The sequence below is a fragment of the Pseudorca crassidens genome, chromosome 15, assembly GCF_039906515.1.
Source record: "Pseudorca crassidens isolate mPseCra1 chromosome 15, mPseCra1.hap1, whole genome shotgun sequence".
In the NCBI taxonomy this organism is placed as follows: Eukaryota; Metazoa; Chordata; class Mammalia; order Artiodactyla; family Delphinidae; genus Pseudorca; species Pseudorca crassidens.
Genome location: NC_090310.1, coordinates 28,837,631 through 28,861,555, shown reverse-complemented (window position 1 = coordinate 28,861,555; position 23,925 = coordinate 28,837,631). Strand labels below are relative to the sequence as shown.

Sequence of the window (23,925 nt, the reverse complement as noted above, 5' to 3'; positions counted from 1 at the left end):
TGGAGACTGTTGTGTTTGTCCAGGTGGGAGATGGGGGGCTTCTCAACCAAGGCTTGGGTGACAGAGATGGAAGAGTGGGGACAGACCTGAAGATGGTTAAGGCTGTAGATTCTGTGGGACCAGTGACACCGGGTGTTTTTCTGGAGGCCGGTTTAATGGCATAATAATGGCCAACAGTTACGGAGCGCTCAGTGCCTGTGGGCTCCTAGCTGAGCACCTCTTGCGTGTATATCACCTTGCTCAGATCTCACAAAAACCCTGTGAAATCTGCACTGTTAACCTCATTTTATGAATGAGAAACTGAGACCCAGGTTGGTGAAAGCTTCTTCCCGGAAGTCACAGCTAGAAGGGGGGGAATCCCAGGTCGCTGGGCTCTGGAGTTGGTGCCTTGAACACCAGGCTGTGCGACCCCTCTGGTAATGCTGCCAGGATGGGTGACCAGGTTTTGTTTTTCAGCCGTGCTGCGCGGCACGCTGGATCTTAGTTCCCTGACCAGGGATCAAACCCGTGCCCCCCGCAGTGGAAGCACGGATTCTTAACCACTGGACCGCCAGGGAAGTCCCAGGATGGGTGACGGCTGATGGAACCTGTTTAAAAACCTCCACGGATGCCTGATGCCTCTTGTGTTATTCTTCTGATAGGAGCGTGTCTTTCAGCAGAGCTGGGGCTCAGGGTTTTGTTTTTGCTTTTCTTCCCCTGTCCTTGCTCATTTGTCTCAAACGACCACCAGGAAGGTGTTGGCTGCTCTTTTATTATTGCCATTTCTGTATATTCTGCCTTTGCTCTTTAAGGGCCATTAGTGGAAAGCAGGAAAGGAAAGGTGTTACCTGGGTGGGTAGCAGCTGCTGCCGTGTGTGACCTTTCTCAACAGCTTGCCCGGTGTGTTCTCTGAATGGTTGGGTGTCGGGAGAAATGAGGGCAAACGTCGGGGACAGGGACCCGGCAGCTCTGTGGCTGGGCTTTAGCAGTTACATAACATCTGTTTCTCAGAGGCGTCCCGTAGTTAAGTAGTTCTGGGTGTTTCCTCCTCCCCCATTAGACCATAATACCAGCAAATGTTTTTAAGCATCCCTTCTCTCAAGCCCGGCGTTCTGAGCACAGAACGGCTCGTTACAGAGGAGGTGAAGGAAGTCTCTCTTCCACAGGAACTTATCCCTCGGCCTCCTTGCAGGCTTCTGCTTATCTCAGTGGTGCTGCGGATGGAGCCCAAGTGGGGCTGTCTCAGTGGACTTGAGGATGGAGCTGCTCCCTGGGCTCCTGGTGAACCTGTCACTTGGCAGCTTGACAGTGATCCAGGAGGATCAGTCCCGAGATCCCAGAGCTCTGCCTCGTCAGGGCGAGCCTGCACGCCTTCCCGGGGTCAGCCCCACACAGCGCAATCAGAGCACAAGGTGGGCTGGAAGGCACAAGGAAACAGGAGACTCGGGAGATGCAGGGCCCCGAGCCCCGCAGTCACACCGGCCCCCTCTTGCAGACTGGTTTTGGGCAATGCTTTACCTTGCTGAGGCTTGCTTTCCTCATCTGTAAAATGGGCATAAAGCTCGACCTCCCAGGCTGTGGTGCCTGCTCCTGTAAAGCACCTGGGACACTGCCGGACCTGAGGAGGCGCTCCGTTACGATAAATTAAGGATCACTCACTGTGGCAGGCACTGGGCGCTCCCCAAACTCTGTCATCCCTTTGTTCCTCATGACAAATCCCTCATGTTCCTCATGACAATAGGGAACAATACCCCCATTTTATAAAGAAGGTACCAAGAGTCAGAGGTGTGAAGTAATTTACTCCAGGTCACACTGCAGTGAATAGACAGGACCTGGGTTTGACCTTCACGCTCCTCGTTTTTCTACACCTGATTCGAGGCCCTGCCTAGAGGGCTCGTTGATGCCAAACATCTCCAAGCATTCCTGACAGTGCCCTGGAATGTCTTCATGTTGGAATTTTCATTTACATACTGGTTTGCACAATGCCTTCATATGAAGCAATGACCACTTTGAAGAAGGCCCATCTTGGCTGCTGGCCAAGTTTCTGGGTTTCTCCTTGGACCCTGAGTTTCACAGTAGCTCCTGCCTTTGCTAAGGTTCTTGTTTACTCTGGGCGCTCCTTCCCTTACTGTCAGGGTCCCCCTGAGGGGGGCTGGTTGCAGACCGGTCTGTGATAAGCCAGACTGGGCCTCGGGAGCAGCCAGAGACGGTGCCTTTTCCCGGAGTGTGCGCGTGTGTGCGCATGCTTGTGTGTGATGGTGCCCCTTATCTGGGTAATGCTCTCTGTACTTGATGCCAGGTTTATCACCTCCTCCAGGTCCTCTGGTATCTTGAGATGCTAGCTCAGCATCCTGGTCATGGTATATGCAGAGAAGCAGGCTGGAAAGTCCAAAACATGGACTCGGAAATTTGAACACCAGTTCTGCTGCTTGCCTCCTGTGTGGCCTCGGGCGAGGTGTCTACCTTCTTTGTGCCTCTGTTTTGGTTTGCAGCTCGGTTCCTGAGCCTCTCCTTCCTCCTCTGGGAGATGGGCATGATCAGGCACCTGCGGGCAAGGCCCACCATCAGTCTCAAAGAGAGCGATGGCAGCTGTAATTTTTTTTTGAAGACATCTGTGACCTTGGCTAGATCTGGACGTGTGTTGTTTCAGCTAACGTTCCTGATTTTCTTAGTCTTCAAGCCTAAATTGACTCTGTACAAGGAAACAGGGTATATACATCTAAAAGACCAACAGATGTTGATAACATTGGTTCTTACTTTTCTTTTCAGTTCTCTTCACAAATTTTATCCAAAAATGGTCGTATTTTGGCTTTTTTCATTGTTATTATTAGTCATCGTTTCTAATAATTATTAATGCAAAACGTTGTTTCAAGTATAGCATCTGTGTTGTTGGTAGGTGCTTCTCAAACTTTCTGTGCTGAAGAGCCGTTTTTTTTGGTTTTGGTTTTGTTTGTTTGCGGTACGCGGGCCTCTCGCTGCTGTGGCCTCTCCCGTTGCGGAGCACAGGCTCTGGACGCGCAGGTTCAGCGGCCATGGCTCACGGGCGCAGCTGCTCCGCGGCATGTGGGATCCTCCCAGACCAGGGCACGAACCCGTGTCCCCTGCATCGGCAGGCGGACTCCCAACCACTGCGCCACCAGGGAAGCCCTGGTTTTGTTTGTTTTTAAGTATTTCCAATTCATTGCAAACTGGTACTTGTGTAAAATACAAAAACAAAAAAAAACCAACTAGAAAAATTCCGGAATTCCTGGATTTCATACCAATATGAAATTGCTTCAGATGTTTCGAAATGCTTATTGTGAATTTCTGTGCTTGCCTCAGGTGGGTAGCAGACAGCTCACATCCCTGCCCCAGTTCACGGCCCCCTCAGTTGCAGACTTAACTCTGCCATCGCAGGAGTAACAGCGCTGCGCGTGGTGGTTGCTGCCATCTGGTGCTGGCCGGCAGGCTTGATGCGGTTTTCCTCTCGCTGTGCCTTTGTTCCCCTCCTTGAGAATCTGGAAGTTGAGAGCTGACAAGTGGAGGAGCTTCCGTGACATCCCAATTTTACAAATGATGAACTGAAAAACCTAGGTTTCTAAAACTAGGGAGTGGCCCCACTGCAATTCACACCTGAGTGTGTGACATCCTTCCCCTTTGTCTTTGACAGTGGTTCCCAAGTCTGATTGATCATCACAGTCACTGGGGTCTTTAAAAAGTATTGCTCTGGGACTTCCCTGGTGGCGCAGTGGTTGAGAGTCCGCCTGCCGATGCAGGGGACACGGGTTCGTGCCCCAGTCCGGGAAGATCCCACATGCCATGGAGCGGCTGGGCCCGTGAGCCATGGCCGCTGAGCCTGCGTGTCCGGAGCCTGTGCTCCGCAACAGGAGAGGCCACAACAGCAAGAAGCCCATGTACAGCTAAAAAAAAAAAAAAAAAAAGTATTGCTCTGGACTCCCGCACATTGAATCAGCATTTCTGGGAGTGAAGCCCAGAAATCTGCATTTCTCAGAAGCCCTCCGAGCAACTAATGATCAGCTTGCTTTGAGAGCCACTGGTCCACACTGTGCTGCTTCCCTCTGCTCTGCAGGACTGACTCATCTCCTTAACCCCTGAAGGGCTCCTGTGCCCCAGGGTGGAGGGCAGGGAACACAGACAGTGGCTCTGACTCTGATGCCTTCGGCTCACAGCCTGACCTCTCTGAGCCTCGAGGCCCCATCCATAGGAGGCCCTGCCCACCTTACAGGAGGGTGGCGAGGGTCACATGAGCTGATGGATATAATAGTTGGTGTTTAAAAGTATGTTAAGGCAAGTGGGCACTGGGGCTAGGACTTTGTCTTTACCTAGGCGGGTGCAGTGTCTTCACCGCAAAGGGAGGTTCTAGATCCCTGCCCACAGCCAGTGTCACTGGGGCCCACAGACAGTTTGTGTGTTTTATAAAACTGAGGTAGATTCTGAGGCATCAGGTGAACATTCTCAGAGAGTTTGAGTATGTGACCAAACGAGTCTCAGTTGCTGTTAAAATTTGGGGGTGTCTTGGTCTAATAAATCAGGAAGTGTCTAATTTGGTATGGTAGCCAGAGGAGGGGTGAAGCAAGATTTACTGGAATGTGATTAGATAGAACATTCTGATATAAAAGGAAGTGCCAGGGGCTTTTTTAATTTATAATCTTTTCATGATTTGGCAGGTAATTATGATAATTCCTGGGATTTTCACAGACTTAAAAGCTTTTTCACAGACACATTATTTTTGGAGATCATCTTCCCTGATGCTTCAGCTGGAAGGGATTGCTCAGTCTCTTGAAGCTCCAAAGGCATCATCTTACAATCCCCAACTCATATGTCACCGTGATGACGCCTTTCCCCAACAATGATGACCCTTTATGCCAGGGATACTAAATAGGTGTCATCGCGTAGGCCAACACACTGATCAGTTGGTTAGGGCTGACTGGGTATCTTCTTGAGGAAGGTAGCAGTGATCGACTAGTGATGTCTGCCAAGTGGCAGGCAGTGGGAGAGAGCAGTGGAACCTGATAGATCGCACCAGTTCCCTGTGGTTGGGCATTTAGGTGGGTTCCAGCCATTTGGAGCTAAACTTCTGCTTGAGCACATGTGCAAGTAGAGGCACAGGCTACTCCACAGCAGGGGTTTGCTAAGCCACAGGTGAGTGATTTCAAAAGTTTGACAGATGTTGCCAAACAGCCTAGTGACTTAAACTTCTTTAGTCTTTCTACCGTCTTCTCTCCAGCCTAAACGACAAAACCCAAATGTTGACTGACAGGCATTCACACCTTATTAGCTCATGAGCTGTGCACCTGCCAGATATAACTTGGGAACCGTACCTGCTGCCATCCGCGTGTTCCCTTGCGCCTTTCAGAGAATCGGGGCTCAGTTCCCAGTGCTTTGGCCCATGTTGGGCTCTGTTGGAAGCTGCATCAGCTGTGATCAGTGCATCTCCACCTGGCATTTGCCTCTGACTCTGTCACCGTCATTAGTGTTGTCAAGTGGCACCTCCCCCTTAACCGCCTTCAGATTAGTTTTCGAGGAAATACACCTGCTGAGAGTAGTAAGAAACACGGCAGACTCCTAAAGTGGCCCTGAGCACAGTGAGTGCCCGGCTCTGACTTAGGGCCTGGGTCGGCCACAGGAGGCTGCCTGGCACGTGTCAAGGCCGATTCGAGAAGTGACGCCTGAGTCTTGTCTCCGGGCGAGGCCTTTCCCGATCCCCCATCTTCCAAGTCCTCCTCTCTCTCTGAGCTCTAGTCCAGTTTGTCTGACCTCTAGGATGTGAACCCCATGACTTTCCTGCACCCCAGCACCGAGAACACTGCCTGGCGGATGGTTAGCAATTCTCTTGGTGACATCCCTGCTTTGGAGACGGTGAGCCGTCTGAGCCACTTGTTATGGAACATGTGGCCCTTTTCCATGTGGCTTCCGGAGACCTGCCTCTCCTCCTCCTCCTCTTTCATGTCCCTTTCACGTGATCACCCACCATGTAAAATGAGCTTCCATTCACTGAGCATTTGCCACGCGCAGACATGGTGCCAAGCCTGCTAAGGGCGGCAGCTCATTTCATCCACACGGCGGCCCCGTGCAGTGAGCACTTTTGTTTTTTTGTTTTGTTTTGTTTTTAACATCTTTATTGGAGTATAATTGTTTACAATGTTGTGTTAGTTTCTGCTGTATAACAAAGTGAATCAGCTATACGTATACATATATCCCCATATCCCCTCCCTCTTGCGTCTCCCTCCCACCCTCCCTATCCCACCCCTCTAGGCGGTCACAAAGCACCCAGCTGATCTCCCTGTGCTATGCGGCTGCTTCCCACTAGCTCTCTGTTTTACATTTGGTAGTGTATATATGTCCATGCCACTCTCTCACTTCATCCCAGCTTCCCCCTCCCACCCCATGTCCTCAAGTCCATTCTCTATGTCTGTGTCTTTATTCCTGTCCTGCCCCCTAGGTTCATCAGAACCTTTCTTTTTTTTAGATTCCATATATATGTGTTAACATATGGTATTTGTTTTTCTCTTTCTGACTTACTTCACTCTGTATGACAGACTCTAGGTCCGTCCACCTCACTACAAATAACTCAATTTTGTTCCTTTTTATGGCGGAGTAATATTCCATTGTGTATACGTGCCGCATCTTCTTTATCCATTCATCTGTCGATGGACACTTAGGTTGCTGCCATGTCCTGGTGAGCGTGGTTTTTAATCCCCCTTTTGTAGGTGACAGGCCTCAGGCTCACAGAGGTTAAGTGACTCGTACAGGAGCACACTGTTAAGTAATCCAGCCAAGACCAGTCTTGCACTGGAGTCTGAGCCCTTAACTGCCTCTCTCAGCTACCTCCCTGCCAACCTCTGGGCCTTTGCACCTGCTGTTTTCTCTGCTGGTTGTGTCTTTCTCCTCTTTGTCCACAGGATGACCTCCTAGAGCTCAGCATGTTTATGGAACGTAGAAGACCCGTGGGGCTGAGTGACATTAGGGAGAGTTGTTGGGAGGAGAGGGGCAGGAAATGGTGTTAGGGAGAGAGGCCGGGGCGGACCTGAAAGGAGGGTGGATTTTTATGCTTAGGGCAGTTAGAAGCATTGAAGGTTTTAAACAGCAGGTGACAACATCAGCTGTTGCTTTGGGAAGATCACTCTTGCTGCTTGGTGGAGAAAGGATTGGAGGGCCCCTGTCTCTCTCTCTCTATCTTATTCCCTGCAGCTATTGAGAATAAGGAAGGAAGGTCAGGTGAAACCTGTAAATGCCCTCAGAGCCTCATAGAAATTCTGGTAGGCAGTGGTTGTGCCTTTTATTTTGATGATAATGGGAACCATTTGTGATCTCACATTTCTCTTCTGAGGCTCGCTCTGAGTCTTGAATTCATTTCTAGTTATACTAGAGTTTGGAAAGAGTTGTTTGAGGAATAGTAAGCTCAGTATGGTTTATGTAAGATGAAAGCTGTTTATATCAGTAAGTGTTTGTAGGGATATGTAATGGAGAAATTCAGGGTTTCAGAGCTTCGCCTAGTAACAATGAGCATTGCCATTTTAATGACTGCAGGAAATTATTTCATCAAATTTTGTCTCCTCAGTTCCATAGGATTCCCCCCCCGCCCCATTCCCTAGTGAAATGAAAGCTTTGTCTGATATGGTCAAGTTACTCTCTGGCTGCAAAAGAGAACCAGCGTTTTGACAGCTCATGATAAACACTGCTTGAAGCTGGGATGTGTCAGTGTTTTATGCACTTATGGAAAATTGTTTTAACACTCTGGTTTCCACTGCCAAACAAAACAAAACAAAAACAAAGCAAAACCCTGCCTTGCTTTAGAAATGACAGTGGCCCTTATTTAAAGCTTGCATGTTGTGGGGGCATATTAGCAGGTGTTTAGCAGTGATATTGGCAGTTGTGTATGTTTCCTGCTTGCTGTGTGGTAAATGGATTCTCAGCCCTGAGGAAGCTCGTGGAGGGTTTATGTGACTTCTGTGCGTAGGAGTCGAACAGTCATTATTAGTGATGTTGTATTTGTTTGTGAAAGGCCAAAAGATCATCTTAAGCTTTTTCTATACAAAAGGAATAAGGCAACCGGGGAATATTAACTTCAGGTCTGTATGACAAAAAAAAGTCGTTAAAAGACTCAGTGACTTATTCTCCGTTTGTTAATTGCATGGCTACTGCAGTGTCTTTTATGCCATTTTCACTTTGCATTTCACACTGGTTTGAAAAAGGTGAGCATCTGAGGGACAGAGAGGGGATGACATCTGAGTGGAGATTCCCAGAGCAAATTAATGGATGCATCAGAATTATGGTTGGGAACCTGATAAATTTCATGTTGATTGCACCTGGCTCCCCTTACTTTCAGGTGAAAAATTTTAATTCTTTTAAAGAGGCTAAGTGGTTGTTCTCTCTGATAAATTATTAAGAAACTAAAAAGTAAAGAAAAGTAGAAAGAATGGAAAGAAAAATAACCCTTGACTCATGTTCATATCGTCATATTTTTCCTCCTATGCCTTTTACCCTTTATGTAACATATCCAAAAAATAAAAACAAAAAGGAGGGCTTCCCTTTGTTCCTCCTGAAGCATCGAGATTCAGGTTACTCTTTTTTTCCCCACAGAGCTGCTCCTTACATCCTTTCTTTATTCTGACAGTATGTTTTATATTTCACATAGAATACTTATTATAAATGGTCTGATACTATTTATGTGTTATATAGAATGTAGTAAGTACCTGGCTGAAGTCTGGGGTGTAGGAGGGATGATCTTCTGAGAAGGGCAGAGGGACAGGGGCTAGTGGGGGTCTGCCTGACCTCTGCATTCTGGGGGGCTTCTCTGTAAGATGCTTGCCAGATTCTTCCTTCAGGGCTCCTGATGAGCATGGCAAGATTACATTCTCACATTTCTCTAAAACATTTAAATAAATCACAGTTGAATTTGATTTTAAGCCCCAGTAAGATCACTCTTGTAATCAGAGAAATTACTGTATGTTTTGACCATATGGGATATCTTTGTTCTGTTTGTAAGTTACAACTTGAAAGAGCTGTTATTGATTCTGGACATCAGTCATGGGCTATCTTATCGCAACCTCCATTTTTATTTATTTGGGGTCAGCCAAGTGTATTGAAACGTGGATAACTTCGCAGGCTCTTGGCAGGCCTGAGTGGGCTAAACGGTGGAGCGGCAGGATTGTGGAGTGTGGCCCAGTGGTCAAGAGCCGGGGCTGCGGAGTCAGCCCTTTATTAGCTGTGTGACTGTGGCCCGGCTCCTTAGACACCTCTGACATTGTTCCTCTTTCTGTGAGGTAGGAGCAATAATATCTTCCTCGAGTATTTTCCTGGCATAGAATGATCAGTGACCATAGGGCAGCTGTGCTGCTGCAGGTGTGTCTGTCACCCTCACTGTCACCATCCTCAACAAGGCTCCGGTACTGTTTTCTGGGTTTTCAGAACCAAGGCCCTGATGAACAGAAATGGCAGTCATTCTACTCGTACCATTAGCGGGGACGTTCTTAACAGGCACAACTCGGATGAGAAAGAAAGCCTTTGCCAGAAAATTATTCATTTATTAAGAACAAAAGCCTAAGGTCCAAAAATGACACGATACAGTCACATTGTGACCATAAACTGGGGACCGTTGAGTCCATAATGTTAAAATCAACCAAGTCAAAAACGTATTCAACTTCTCACTGGATTGCGTAGCTAATCCGTAAGTATAAGCAGTGTTACTGTTTCCAGCCTGACAACCTCCTGATGCCTTGCTGACAAGTGATGGGCTCGGAGAGAGCGGGGCGAATCGTGGGGAGGGTCTGCCCTCCGAGCCTCACTACATGGTGCTTGTGTGTTGCAGGTGGCAGAGATGCACGGGGAGCTGATCGAGTTCAATGAGCGCCTGCACCGGGCCCTGGTGGCCAAGGAAGCCCTCGTGTCCCAGATGAGGCAGGAGCTCATCGACCTTCGGGGGCCGGTGAGTGTTCCCACCCAGCAAGGCCCTGGCCTTGCCTTTCTGCCCACACTGTCTGTTGGTCCACCCAGCCTCTGCTGCTCACAACCATGCTGTTATGTTTGTTCAATGTCAAGGGTATGGAAAAATACAGAGACTAAAAGAGGGAGCATCCAGGTACCCACCATCTAGACTTTACGTGCATTAGCCTTCACCACATTTGCTTTCCTTTGGGTGGGAGGGGGTAAAGTAAATAAAATGCTACAAACTGTCAGAGTCCCCTTGGCACCATTTCATGCCCTGTACCCATAATCGATATTCTGAAATTGGCATATAGCCTTCTCCTCCCTGTTTTTATAGTTACTACATGGATAAATTTCCATAGAAATAAATAGTTCCAGTTTTGTGTAACTTTTACCTACATGGTATACTTGTACATATCTGTTTGCCTCGTGTGTATGTGTGTTTATGTTTATTTAGTATTATGGTTTGAGGACCATCCCACATAGATCTAATAGAGGATTTTAAACTGCAGCACTCTTGATACTTTGAGCCATTTAATTCTTTGTGGGGTGGCTGTCCTGCGCATTGTAGGACGTTTAACAGCATCCCTGATTCCTACTCACTAGAGGCCAGTAGCACCCCACCCAATCATGGCAACCAAAGATGTCTCCAGACATTGTCAAAATATCCCCTGGGGGACAGAATCACCCCTGGTTGAGAGCTGCTGACCTAGTTTGTTCACTTTCTTGATTCTTTAATTCTCTGTTGAATGAAATACTACAATATTTTAAATCTGGTTGTGTTCATAAACATTTAGGTTGTTTCCAGTATTTTGCTACTGCAAATCATATTGCTGAGAGCATCTTGTCCTTTTTGCACATTTATAATAGCTTCTTCTTTGCTTTAAAACTTTCTTATGATGTCAAATGTTAAACACCTGAAGGTCGGCAGATGTGCGATGCACTCTCACGTAACCATTGTTCAAACGAGCTATTGTCAGTCATGGTCAATCTTATTTCAAGTTACCAGTACCTGCTTTTCCCCTCCATATTGGTTTGAATCAAATACCAGGCAGTTTCATCTGTAGACTTTTCAGTGTGTAGCTGTAAAAATGAAGAAAACAAATAGAATATCATGGTCAGGCCTCCATTATCAATAATTTGCCTATACCAATGAATATCGGTCTTCAAATTTCTTCTTGTCTCATAATTTTTTTAATAGTTTTTTTGAGTCATGGTGAGGAGTGACAGATCTAGATCTGTCTGCTGTGAAAGACTGAACTTTTTTTTTAAATGATTGAAAATTGTCAAAATTTGGGCTCTTGACAAACCTTGTTACACCCATCCATGCTGAACAGCCAAGAAGTATAAAAGGGTGTGTTCAGTGAAAAATAAATCTCCTTCCTATCCGGGCCCTTTACTGTCCTGCCCAGAGGCAATAACAGTGATTGCCTGGGTTTCTCTTTACAGAGTTGAGCACTGCTTGAGTAAGCTGCGCGCACACACCTACACATTTAACAACCAGTAGCGGCTCTATCCCCTGTTCTCTATGTTACTTTCCTCTCACCTATCTATGTACTTTAGACATCATTTTATTGTACTTCACGTGTAGGCCTGCATCCTTCTTTTAAAGAGCTGCATTGTATTCCTTTGAACTGATAATACCAAGGTTTATCTAACCAGGCCCCCCCCATTGATGGATATTGAGTTGTTTCCCATTTTTATTTTTACACCAGAGCCGTCAATAACATCCTTGTGAAATCCACATTTAGAATAGAAGGTTGTCTGGCAGCTCATGGGGCTACACTTGGCTGGGTGTAGACCCAGAGATCTCGTCTTGCAAGCTTTCAGGGCGCTGGGAGGACTAGCATCTTCTTCCATCCTCCTCCATCTGTTGCAGGAAAACCCTTCCTGAGCGCCAGCGTCCGTCAGGAACTCCCGGTTGTCAGAGTTCCGACGGTGTGTCAGGCACACATGGGTCTTCACCTTCATTCTCTCATTGGATTTTGAAGACGAGCCTGTGAGTCGAGTGGGATTAGCATCCTCTTTAATAAACATGGCAGTTGAGATGCAGAAGGGTTCAGGGCCCCGCTGGGCTTCTCATTATATTCCACCGCGGTGCTGGGCCCCCAGCCCATCAGCTTTCTTCTGCTCCGGGTCCCTTGCTTCCTCCTGCTGTCCCCTCTGCCTGGAATAAGGCTCTGGCCTCAGGTAACTCACCCCTCAGTATCTACTCATCGCCTCCTCAGGAAACCTGACCAGGTCAGATTTTCCGTGTTGAATGTGATGTTTATATGTATCTCTCCCTTCTTCTCTGGCTGTGATTTTACATTCATCTCTCACTAATCAGTCTCTCCATGAGGGGCCCCTCCTTGAGGGCAAGTTCCATGTCTCTTTCTGCTCCTTTTGAATCCCATTGATTCACATAGTAGGTGCTCAGTAAATATAAGTTGACTTATTGAGTGAATGAATGAGTGAAAGAGGGAATGTCACAGGTAGTAAGTGGTGGAGTCCAGATTTTCCCTGGGCGCCTCTGACATGAAAGCCCATCTTCTCTCCTCCTGCCAGGCTCCCTCTTGCTTCCAGTCTGATTGCCCTTCAAGGCAGTGACATCCCTTTACCCAGAGGCAGCTCGAACCATCATCAGATCCTTTCCTGCGGGCAGGTTGTGATGGCCAGAAGTGAGGAGGGAGTAAAGCGGTCCTGAAGGCTGTTGGGAAGAGCTGGCCATTTGGGCATTGGCCCCAGGGGGACATCTTGACCTTGTTGTTACTGCCTCAGGCCCGCTCCAGTCATCTGCCCAGAGCCAGACAGACGGGGCAGAGGAGGGAGGCAGCCGCAAACTCGGCTTCAGTTCTGGAGCCCGTGAGAGGCCTCTCTTGTGGGAGGCTGCCCTACCCCTTCGTTTCCACTCTCTGCTGATCCCGGACTAGACTTCCTCCCAGACCGCCAGAGTATTTGAGGGCCTCACGGTCAGGACCGGGTCTGCCTTGTTCGGAAACCCCGGTTTCCTCTTCCATCAAGTGGAGAGTAACGTGGCACTAGCCGCTTGGGCGGCTCCACAAGATGCTGCCGGTAAAGGTGCTTGGTGTCGGGCACGTGGCAGGGGCCCCGTTTTCATCTCTGAGTCCCCCGTGCCCAGCACCCTGCCTGGCACATCGTAGGTGCTCCGTAAATGTTTGCTAAGTGAGAACTTCATTTTCATAGAGCAGAGGATGACTCCATGCACCAAATAATAAATTTTTTAAAAGATAGGTGCAGGGACACGGTTTCTTCTCAGTGTTACCTTTTCATGATATTATAGACTTGTAAGAAGTCACTTATTTTAAGGAGAAGGGTTAAATTCTTATTTTAAGGATTAAGGGTTGAATTTTTTCCTTTTCTTTTTTTGAATGGAAGTATTTTTAGGACTCTCTCCTCGTTATACACCCCCTGCCCCCAGTATAACATGTGAATGAATGCTGTAGTTTTTTGTTTTTGTTTTTGTTTTTACCTTTTAGCAGGATTTGATTACAGCCCTGAAAGTTCTCTGGGAGAACAGCTCCTATTTTGAATAATAAATGGAGGCAGAGAAATAGAACCTTGTAAGATGACGGGATGTAGAGGTCAATTACAGTCACAGCACAGGGAAAGCTGAAGGCAAAACAACTCATTAAGTGCAAGTTTGTTCCCACAGGGGAAGCAAACTTGGTCTCACTTTATGTAATTGAAGTTGGATTCCTCTCTCTCCTGCCCCTTCTGTGGGTCTCTATTTCTTTGTCCTAAGTACTGTTTAAGTGGGTCACCTCCACTTAAGCAGAAAAGACACCCTGCCTGGTGTGGCTTGAGGTCTGTAGAATCGCTTCCCTGATTCAAAGCACCAGCCCTGTAGGTTTGTCCTCCTGTCACCAGTCTCTCACCTGTCCCCTCCCTTGTCTGTTTGGTGAGGGCCATGTACTATGTGCTTGGTGTTGGCGTGCATTTTTATCCTTTCCCCTCAGAACAACCCTGTATAGTATATAATGGACCTAATAAGGTCCATTTTTCAGCTTAGCAAACCGAGGCACAGAGAGGTCTCAGGACTCACCGTGAGGCACACAGCTCCGCAGTTGCACCAGATTGCAGATCCAGGACCATCTCATTCTTCAACACCATGCTGTTTACTCTTCGGTGTTCTTTCCTTTTTTCATTTCAAGCAAAATTTAGTGTCTGTTGTGCTCCAAGCACAACTCTCCTGGGGATTTTAAAGATTCAGATCCCTCTTTGGTGAAGCTCTCGCACATTCCACTCCCTGACTGCATCTCCCCCTTCCTTGTCTCCCCCTCTCGCTTTGTACATCAAAGTTGGTTGGTTTTCTTTTTTTTTTTTTTCTTACTGATCACTTAATCTTGATATCAGACAGGCTCTTTGGAAATTTGGAATCTGGAGAAGACAGAGTTTCGGAAGTGTAGAATAATAATTCAAAGGGTGCAGGCAGGTGGTGCATATAAAAAAGGAGGGGGTGCTGTGATAAATCATCTTGAAAAAGGATGGTCAGTAGGCTTCTTTGCTGTAGCACTTTCTGCCAGGTTGCCCCATGGCCGTCCATGAAGGGGAGATCCGACATGCTTTGTAGGCATTATTTCCCCAGGGACCATCTTTTCTAAGATATTTTTCAAGGGATGCCTTTAAGAAAGTTAGGGCCGAGTTACGTATCATGTTCTTTACCCCACACGCCAGCTGCAGGGAGGTCCCGGCAGCGCGGGTTGTCCCGCGAACCTGCCCTGGCCTGGGCTTCACAGGGCCCGGAGGGGAGGAGGTGGCATTGCCTGGCCGTGGGGCGCACTGGGCCTGCACCCGCTCTACCCGGGGTGAGTGGCCGGCCAGGCGTTCAGTCTTGGGTCCCACTGGCGTTCTACTGACTCCCCAGCTGGCCAGGGTCTCAGGCACTTTGGGCCTCCTCCACACTGGCTCCCAGACAGCGGACTGTGCGGTTCTCTTGGATTCTCTATGCTCTCTGTTGCTGTCTCTGTTTTTTAATCTCTTTGTTTCTTCTTCTGTCTCTTTGTGTCTCTCTCTCCCTGCTCCTCTTCGTTTCTCACTCTCTGCTCCTTTCTTTCTTGGTCTGCCTCTGCCTGTCTTTCCCTGTCTCTCTCTTTCACCCCCTGTGTGCGTGTTGGTTTCTCTGCCTCTGTCTGTCTGTCTCTCCCCGGTTCTGAGTCTGTATTTGCCACTGTCTCAGGCTCTGTCTCTCCCCTCCCCCTTCCCTTCCCATTGTCTCTAGTTTCATAGACATTTACATTGCTCTGTGGCATGATGACGATGCTGTTCGTTGCAATTGCCTTGAAAAACTGCAAATCCTTTCCATTTCGGGCTCCCTGAAGTGACTTACAGTAGAATCAGCTTCCACGGAAGTCTTTGCAGCCTCTCCCTTCTTGCTTGCATCCCTCCTGAGCTCCTGCCTGGCCCTTAATCTGTTTCAGTGGCCCTTCGTGCCCCAGCATCTGTCACTCTGTATTACCACTTTATGTTGAATTTTCTTTTTTTAACCTGTGGCTAGATAGCCACCCTGGGACAGGGGCCGTGTTTATTTTCCTCTTCTCGGAGGCTGGCACACAGTCACTCAGGGAGCAGATGCTGTCTGAGTCGGGCCACGCATCTGCAGTATGCTATGGAAACACTGTTAACCACAGTATCTGATCATCCAGAAAGGTGCTGTCCTGGAGGCTGCTGGATGCCAGAGACTTCCCATTAATCCTCGCTGCAAGCTGCATGGTGTTTCCATGGGCCACCTTCCCTCCGTTATTGAAATGACTGAGCTGGTGGGAGAGAAAGACGAGGAATTTAAATCTCAGGGGTGAGACATGGACAAAGCTCGTCTCAAGTTTTGTGATAAGGTCCTACTTTGAAATAAAATGCTTCCTGGGACTTTCTTGGTATCTTTAAAACCTTCCGAGGGAGGGATCTCATTTGAGGGCTGGTGCTATTTAAGTCCAGAGCTCAAAAGAAATATATTTTCCAGCCGGTGGCACTTCCGAATGTCTAATGATCAAGTACCAAATTGTCTGCGGCCCCACAGCAGCTCTCAACAGCGCATTCCAAATTATAAGAGGCTTTTTAATTCGGCACTTGGACATCCGTGTTCTAATCGTCTACCGTCTTGAAGGAGATTATTTTTAAAAGTGCCATTTAAGAGAGGCTGCTAAAAATATGTCTCACATAGAGGCTTAAGTCAGAAATATTAGTTTTTGTTACAAAATCATCCGGAAAGATGCTTGCAGAACCCACTTTAAACAGCTCAGTGCCAGAGAATAAAAGCCCCTCTTTGAGTCCAGTCACCCTTTTCTGTCAATGGGCAAATTGCCCACCTGATCCCACGCCCCTCGGCATTCATGCTGGACTCACAGGTCTGTCTGCCCCCATGTGCCCAGGTCTTGCCCCTGGTTTATGCCTGGTTCACTCATGGCTGTGGGTAGTTGGGTTCCTTTGGGGAGCCCTGAGGGGCTACAGTTTAGCATTTGGGTAGACAGAGCCTGGCTACCCAAGGCTTACGGGTGTGGAACTTTGAAATTACATTTCCAGTAAGATCAGAGTTTTGTGTCAATTGACAAATGCAGCGCGTGCAAGCTTTGCCACAAGGCTGATCCCTTACTGATGCAAGTAGGAAGCACTGGCAAGGTACAGAGTCATCAGGACATGTGCACATCGGGCTCCCTAATGACTTCAGCTGTGGGTTCAGGGAGGCATTTGCTGCCTGTCCGTCACTCGTGTTTTGTGAGGCTGTTTTTACACAGAGTGTGGGGCATGCTGCAGGGTTGTGGAGGACATGGGCTCCGCCCCTGAGAAGGTCAAGAGCAGAATATGTTTTGCCTGACTCGCGTCTCTCTGGTTTGACTGCATTGTGACTTGGCGCGGAGATAACTCAGAGACCTTTCCTGCCACCGACCCTGAAGAGATAGAAGCCAGGTTTACAAAGCAACTCTTGCTCCCCTTTTTGCCTGCTTGCTCACGTGGCCATGTGATCACTCGGCTTAAGTTCGCTGCTCACGGCCCCACCAGCAGGAAAAATGACAGGCAGCGACAGTCAGGGAGCTCTCGGGGCTCCCAGGCCCTGTGCTCCCCTTCTTTAACCACCGCGTCCTTCCTGACAGCAGCTCACTCTTTCTTCTTTTGTTTTCACCCGACCCAGGAACTCGGAGTCGGATGAATTGAAATCCTGAGCTCGTGACCGACACCCACCTATTATAGGTGCAAACAAGGCCTACTTTTCTTTATTTAATATGGTAGCCCTGATCCACTCTTTGCCTTCTATGGAAGCTGCTCCCAGACTCTACCCTCCCCGCTCCTGCGGGTTCAACCTCAAGACTTTGGGTTGCTTGGCTCCTAACCTCTGTGTATTTTATTGGCATGTAGGTGTTTCAGTCTTATGTTGTTGGGCTGGAAAAGCTGTTCTTGAGGGTCAAGCAGCCATGTGGCCTGGGCTTGGACCTCTGTCCCGTGCTGTCAGACTGTGGTGCTGTCCTTGACTCATGTCATTTTTGTCATCCTCAAAATGTAGACTGTCCAGCCTCTTCCATCCTGTCTCCACTGTGCCTTGTCAATCCTACTGACTAAGACATGTCCATCTAAATCCTAATTTAATTGATTCTATTTCTGCTAAATTAACACACACTGTATTTCCAAGGATACGTAATAGCCACGTGATTATACTTGTATAAACCCTCTAAATATATTTTATGTGCTTATTTCTTAATAAATATCTTTCTCCAGGATAATAGAGTTCCCATCTGATTAGTCCTCCTCCCCCACCAATTGCATGTGACTCACATATTTTTTTTTAAAGATTTCTTCCTATTTTTTATAATATTTTTTTAAAAAAAGGCTCATCTCTTCTTTTTTCTCTCCTGGTCCATCATTAACTTGGGGCTGCCGAAGTGGAGAGTGGCATCTGGGCATCAGAGGGATCTTACGGTTTGTTCTGGAAGCGTTCCCAATCTCCTTGAAGTGGATTTATGTAATCTTCCCGTGGAAATAAATGCTGTTTTTACTGTATGTGTCATGGAGGTTGATTCCCTGGTCCGCTGGTTTGTGGGATCCAGAGCCAATTGTGCCTAGATCTGTTGTCGTCTTTTCTGGGAAACCGAGCCAAACCACTGGCTGCCTGTTCTTTTGAAAACGAAACCCTTCCTGAGGGACGGGTACCATCTTGGAATTGCCTGTGGGGTCTGCAGAGCTTCTGCTCCTGTTTCTGAGGAAAAGGATTTTGCTGACCAGGGTTCAAGCTGTGTTCTCCCAGATACACAGAACCTCTGGGCCTCATCCACACCGAAGTGGGTGGCCGTGTTTTGAGATGTGATGGATGTTGCCAGCCAGGCGTTTGAGATCTGACTTTGACAAGGCTTTTGATAAAGTCAGAAAAACCTTGTGTCCACTCAGATTTTTTTTTTTCTGTCCCAGGGTGTCATGGCCTTTGCCAGCATGAGAGCATGTGTCTCCAATGAGAATCACCTCCTTCCCCTGTTACAGTGAGACTCACAGCCAGCTGTGGCTCCCAGTGCCTCCGTACATGCAGATCTTTTTTGGGCCTTTTTTTTTTTTCTATTGAAGTAGAGTTGATTTACAGTGTTGTGTTAGTTTCAGGTGTACAGCAATGTGATTCAGTTGTATATATTCTTTTTCAGATTCTTTTCCATTGTAGGTTATTACAGGGTATTGAGTAGGGTTCCCTGTGCTGTGTAGTAGGTCCTTGTTGTTTATCTATTTTATATATAGTATTAGCCTTGTTTTAGAAAGAATCTGGCAGGTGCTGCAGCAGGACCTGACTCTGGCCTTGTCCTTGCCTCTCGCTCTTGGGCCACGGAGCCCTGCCCCTCACCTTTGCTCGTGCCCTTCTACTTGCATTGCCTTGCTTCTCTGCCTTTTGTCTTTCAGAAGACATGCTTTAAATTTTTTTTTATTAAATTACACAAATAATATAAGAATCTATTTTTGAAAGAAATGAAGTACTATACAACTGAAGAGAGTATAAAATACAAGTGTCCCTCTCCCAGAGATCCTTACTCTAAGAGTTTGGGTATGTGTTGCCTTCTTTCTTCCCACCCTTACAGATCTTCCCCACCCTTCAAAATCTAGCTCATTCTAAAGCCCTCAGTGGCCTGGTCAGTACTGAGTTGTTTTTATTTTTAACTTCTTCTGAATTCCTGTAATCCTTTTCCCCCTCTGAACCACCCATTTTGTCTACTTTTCTTATGTTGTCCTTTGTTTACTTATTAATGAATTTGTTCTGTGGACTTAGACCCAGTTGATTTTTTTCTGCCACTGGACAGAAGTTTGTTATCCAGTGGAGGACACACAGAGACATGTTACCACGTAGTTGCAGTGGAGTATGAGGAGGGGCTGGCAGAGGGCAGGCTCTTGATATGTATTTGTTGAATGACTGAAGTAACAAACAAATAAGAGAATTATGTACAATCAGGTGTAATGGTGGCACAGTGTTGGGTTAATTAACTGCTGGGATTGTCCTGGAAGGCTTCAGAGAGGAAAGGTTTGACTTGGGTTTTGAAGGATGAGTAGAACTTGGTCGGGAAGATGGGCCTATCAGGCGGGGGGACGGGTGGTGTAAATCAATATGGTGCGTTCGTGGATATTGTCGTCCACTAGCTTCATGGGTGTATCCTTTGGCTTCTCCATCAGATAATGAAGTCCTTAAAAGTGGGAGTGACATTTACACTCCTACCTTCAACAGGAAGCTGCTCCCAGGCTTTTTATATACCAAATCTTTCCCCAAGTGTTTTACATGTAGTAGCAAGCCCATGAGGTAGATATTACTGATTCCATTTTAGAGATAAGGAAACTAAGGCACAGGTAAGATAATGTCCCCAAGTCCTTAGGACTAGTAAGCGTGGAGCTGGTAGGTCTTAACTTTTGGAGTCTTCATGTCCCCATCCCTAAATGGGGTGATGCCCACAAGAGAGAGTTGTATGAGGTTTGAATTAAATGAGATAATACCTGTAAATCACCCAAAGTAGGGGCCAAATATCAGCTTATCATAACCTTGAATAAAATAGCACCTCCACCCCCTGCTTTATTTTTCTTCATGGCATTTATCACTGCTTGGCATAGAGCTGTTGATTTGCTGTCTCCCTTTGTCTGTTGTATACTTGACTGTGTCCCCAGTACCTGGTAAAGAGTATTAAATATTTGTGGCATGAATGAATGAATATTAGTTCTTACTTCCCACCATAGCATCCTGACTATGGATGGTCAGAAAATACTTGTTGGGGCTTCCCTGGTGGTGCAGTGGTTAAGAATCCGCCTGCTAGTGCAGGGGACACGGGTTCGAGCCCTGGTCTGGGAAGGTCCCACATGCCACGGAGCAACTAAGCCCGTGCGCCACAACTACTGAGCCTGCGTGCCAAAGCTACTGAAGCCCACACGTCTAGAGCCCGTGCTCCACAACAAGAGAAGCCACCACAATGAGATGCCCGTGTACCGCAACAAAGAGTAGCCCCCGCTCGCCGCAACTAGAGAAAGCCTGCGTGCAGCAATGAAGACCCAACACAGCCAAAAATAAATAAATAAAATAAATAAATTTATTAAAGAAAAATACTTGATGAATTTGACTGAAGCAAAACATTCTATGCCAGTTCCCTACACCTACAAGGGACCATGGATTTATATGTCATGAGATGATCAACATTGCTGTTTTCATTTTTTATTTGCTGTCATGTTCAGGGGACTATCATGTCTCCCACCCCGATTTTCGTGATGTCTCAGTTTAAGCGTTTCCAATTTGAGTATGAAATTATCCATCAGTCACAGAGAGAATTTGTGTTGTCCTAACTGGGGAAACTGTTGATGGAAGAGCGAGGGCTGGCTGGAGGAGGCTTGCCCCCTCTGCTCCGGGCCCCCATCAGGCATATCACTTCTACCCCTGGACAGCGGTCCGATCTTGCCCATCCCCAGGATCCAGGATGATACCTCGTTTATTTATTCACTGCACACACAGTAGCATCCTCCATGTGTCGGGGGCTGACCTGGGCACCAGTGATGCAGAGAATGGACTGTTCCCTGGGCCCTCCTGGTCAGTAGTGTGGTGGAGGAGACACTCACGTGAGCTGAGCTGAGATGATGGCATCCAGGCCCTCGCCAGAGCCCATACGCTACGAGTATCTATTCTCGGGTATCTAGACCCCAGCTCAGCAGGAGGAGAATCTCTGCAGTGGGGTCGGTGCACCCCCCTCATTGCCTTGGGTGATTCTAACGCAGATGGTATTGAGAACCACTGGCACCTAGAATTTAATAGAGTTTTGGTTTCATTGGATTCAGTTTGCCTTCTCTATATAGCAAGTGTAGTTGGTTTTCTGTTTGCTAGAGTGATTTCCTTTTGAGTAAATTTTATAACTAAAAAAGGTGAGTTGATTTAAAAAATAACATTAATAAACAGTAGTGCAGGTAGTACACAAATGTGGCAAACGTCACGACGGTGCCTCGTGATGGGCTGATGTGTGGGAAGTACTTCTCTTTGCTTTATCACAGGATCAAAGTTTTAGGTCCCCTTATTTTGGTTCCCGTAGCATCACTGGGACGGATTGGGCAGTATGCCACCGATTCATGAAGGGGTAACCCAGAAACAGTGAACAAAACTCATCATTATACTTGTTTAGGAACTGTGCTAGTTGTCTGTTTCTGCATAACAAATTGTCCCAAAACGTAGAGGCAGAAACAACGTTTTGAAATAGCAACACTTACGATCTTATGGTTTCAGGAATCCATGTGGTTTAGTTGGTTCTTTCTCTGGGTCCAGGCCACAGACATCTCAGGCCTGATGGGGGAAGGGTCTGTTTCCATACTCACCCGTGTGCTTGTTGGCAGGACTCAGTTTCTCAGGGGCTCTTAGACTGAGGGCCTTAGTTCCTCCTGGGCTGTTGGCTGGAGGCCGTCTCTCACCACCCTGGTTCATCATAGCCACTTGCTTCACTGCAGTGAGCGAGCCAGGAAAACATGAGAGAGACCAGCAAGATGGAAGTCGCGGTCTTTTATAACCTCGGAACTGGTTTCCCATCGCTTCTGCCTTCATCTGTTGGTTAGAAGTGAGTCAGTAGGGCCCACCCACCCTCAGGGAAAGGGATGACACAGGGCACGAATACCAGGACGGGGGCCACCGGCCCGTATGTTAGGAGGCTGCCTAGCATGGGACTACGCTGAAGACACCCACTAAGTCACATCCCTGTCACCTTGAGGGGCACCCATGGGAGGGCGTTCTCGCAGGTCCTAACGCCAGGAGAAGCTGTCTTCCTCTCAGCATTCAGTGTTTGTTGTTTGTTTGTTTGTTTTGTGGACACAGTGAATCTTGTAGCTAGTTTTGTTTCACTCTTTGGTCAAGAGGTATTTGAGTCAAAATTAGTGCTGCTTTTTGATTATAGAGAAATGATTGTATAGAAATTTATGATCTGGAAATTCTATGGCAGGACTTTGTGCATACTGACGTTCTCTGGTCTGGTCTTCCATAGTGGTTCTATTTTATTTCTTTCATCGCTCTCCTCCATGCTTTTTGTATTATTATACTGAATTGTATATATTCTTACATGTCTCTACTTTCACATGTCTTAGGCTTTGGGGAACTTGGTATTTGTCAGTTTTGCTGTTTCAGGGTGGACTCTTGGTTTCTGAGGTACAGAGGAACCAACACCTCTGTTTTCCTAGTGCCCGGGGTTTCCAACCAAGAGTGTGTGGGCAAGGCTGGCAGTGAAAGCCCTAAGTCACCTGGTTGCGGGGTGGGGGTGGATCACAACTCCTCAGAACTTGACCAACAATGGCCAAGTCTGTGTTCTCCAGGCCTACACGTGCCTCTCTGCTTCAGTTAACAGCATGGTTTGGCACAAGGCCCTTCACCTCTTTGAGCCTCAGTTTTCCCGTCTGTAAAATGGGGTGTGGTATATTAGGGTGGGCTGGGTTATGCTGCAGTAACAAAGAACTCCAAAATGCCATTATAGAAAACAATGGTTTCTGTCTCATCCATGTTGCATGTCCTTCACCGGTTTGCTGGCCCTCTGCTGCATCTTGTCATCATTCTCACACCCAGACCCAGGCTGTGGTAGGGGGACAAAACAGCCTGGCCGAGCACACACTCTATCTTCCACCTGGATATGAGACACATCACTTTTCTCTTATTTCATTGGCAAAGCAAGTCCCCTGGACACAGGTCACTGCAGGTAAGTGAGGACACACAGTCCTACCAGGCACCTAGAAGGAGCAGAGTTATTTGTGACTGGCCCTGGTGACTTTCAGAGGCGGCAGCTTACTTGCCTCCTAGGGTGGTGATGGGACCTCAGTCAGATAATCTCTGCAGAGCTTTTGGTGCCTGGCACCTGGGTAGCACTCACTGAACCGTGATACTGGTGATAGTTATGGTGGCTCTGATGGCACTGCTCATTAGAGAAGTAAAGCTTATCTAGGGGCCCACAGTTTGCAGACCTCCATCTGATTGATGTATCCATTCACTCCACGTGTGTTGAGTTTCTCAGTTTCCCGAGTTCCACGTACTGTGCTTTGAACTGGAGATCAGAGACAAGATTGACATGGCCCGTGTCCTGAAGGAGCTCCAGTCTCTCCTCGGCAGCAGGGATTGAAGGCTTTCCTTTGGGTTTTTCTTTTGAGGGCTTGACCTTCCTAGGAAAACATGGAATAAAATAAAATAAATGCCAGACCTGGAAGGGATCATCGTTTCTGTATCAGTTAGGATGCTTTCCGTGGCAGAAACAGAGGACCCAAGCCAAAGTGGCATCAGCAGAACAAGGAATTTGTTACATTAGGCAACTGAAAAGTTCAGAGCCGGATGAGCCGTGGTCCCATCTTCTCAGTAATCATCAAGAGAAAGAACGAGACTGTCCACCGTAGCCGGCAAAATCCCCAGGCTTCACTCTGATTGAACCAGCTTGAACCAGTCACTGTGGCCACAAGGATGGGATATGCCGACTGATCTGTGTTATTTGGTGCTCACCCTTGGATCAAGGCTGGGTAGGGTTTGTTCCGCACAAATCTCATGGTGGGGTGATTTCCCAGGAGGGGAGTGGATGCCGG

General features: G+C 47.5%; 1 protein-coding gene across 5 annotated transcripts in view; it reads left to right on the top strand.

Annotated features, from left to right (window-relative positions):
• The window catches only part of SNX29 (sorting nexin 29), a 552,359-nt gene that overhangs the window by 335,023 nt on the left and 193,411 nt on the right, over window positions 1-23,925 (top strand). For all 5 annotated transcript variants that reach the window (XM_067706614.1, XM_067706617.1, XM_067706618.1 and 2 more), the window contains one exon: window positions 9,791-9,907. In XM_067706614.1, coding sequence (XP_067562715.1) covers window positions 9,791-9,907 — 117 coding nt within the window. The remainder of the gene's footprint in view (window positions 1-9,790; window positions 9,908-23,925) is intronic.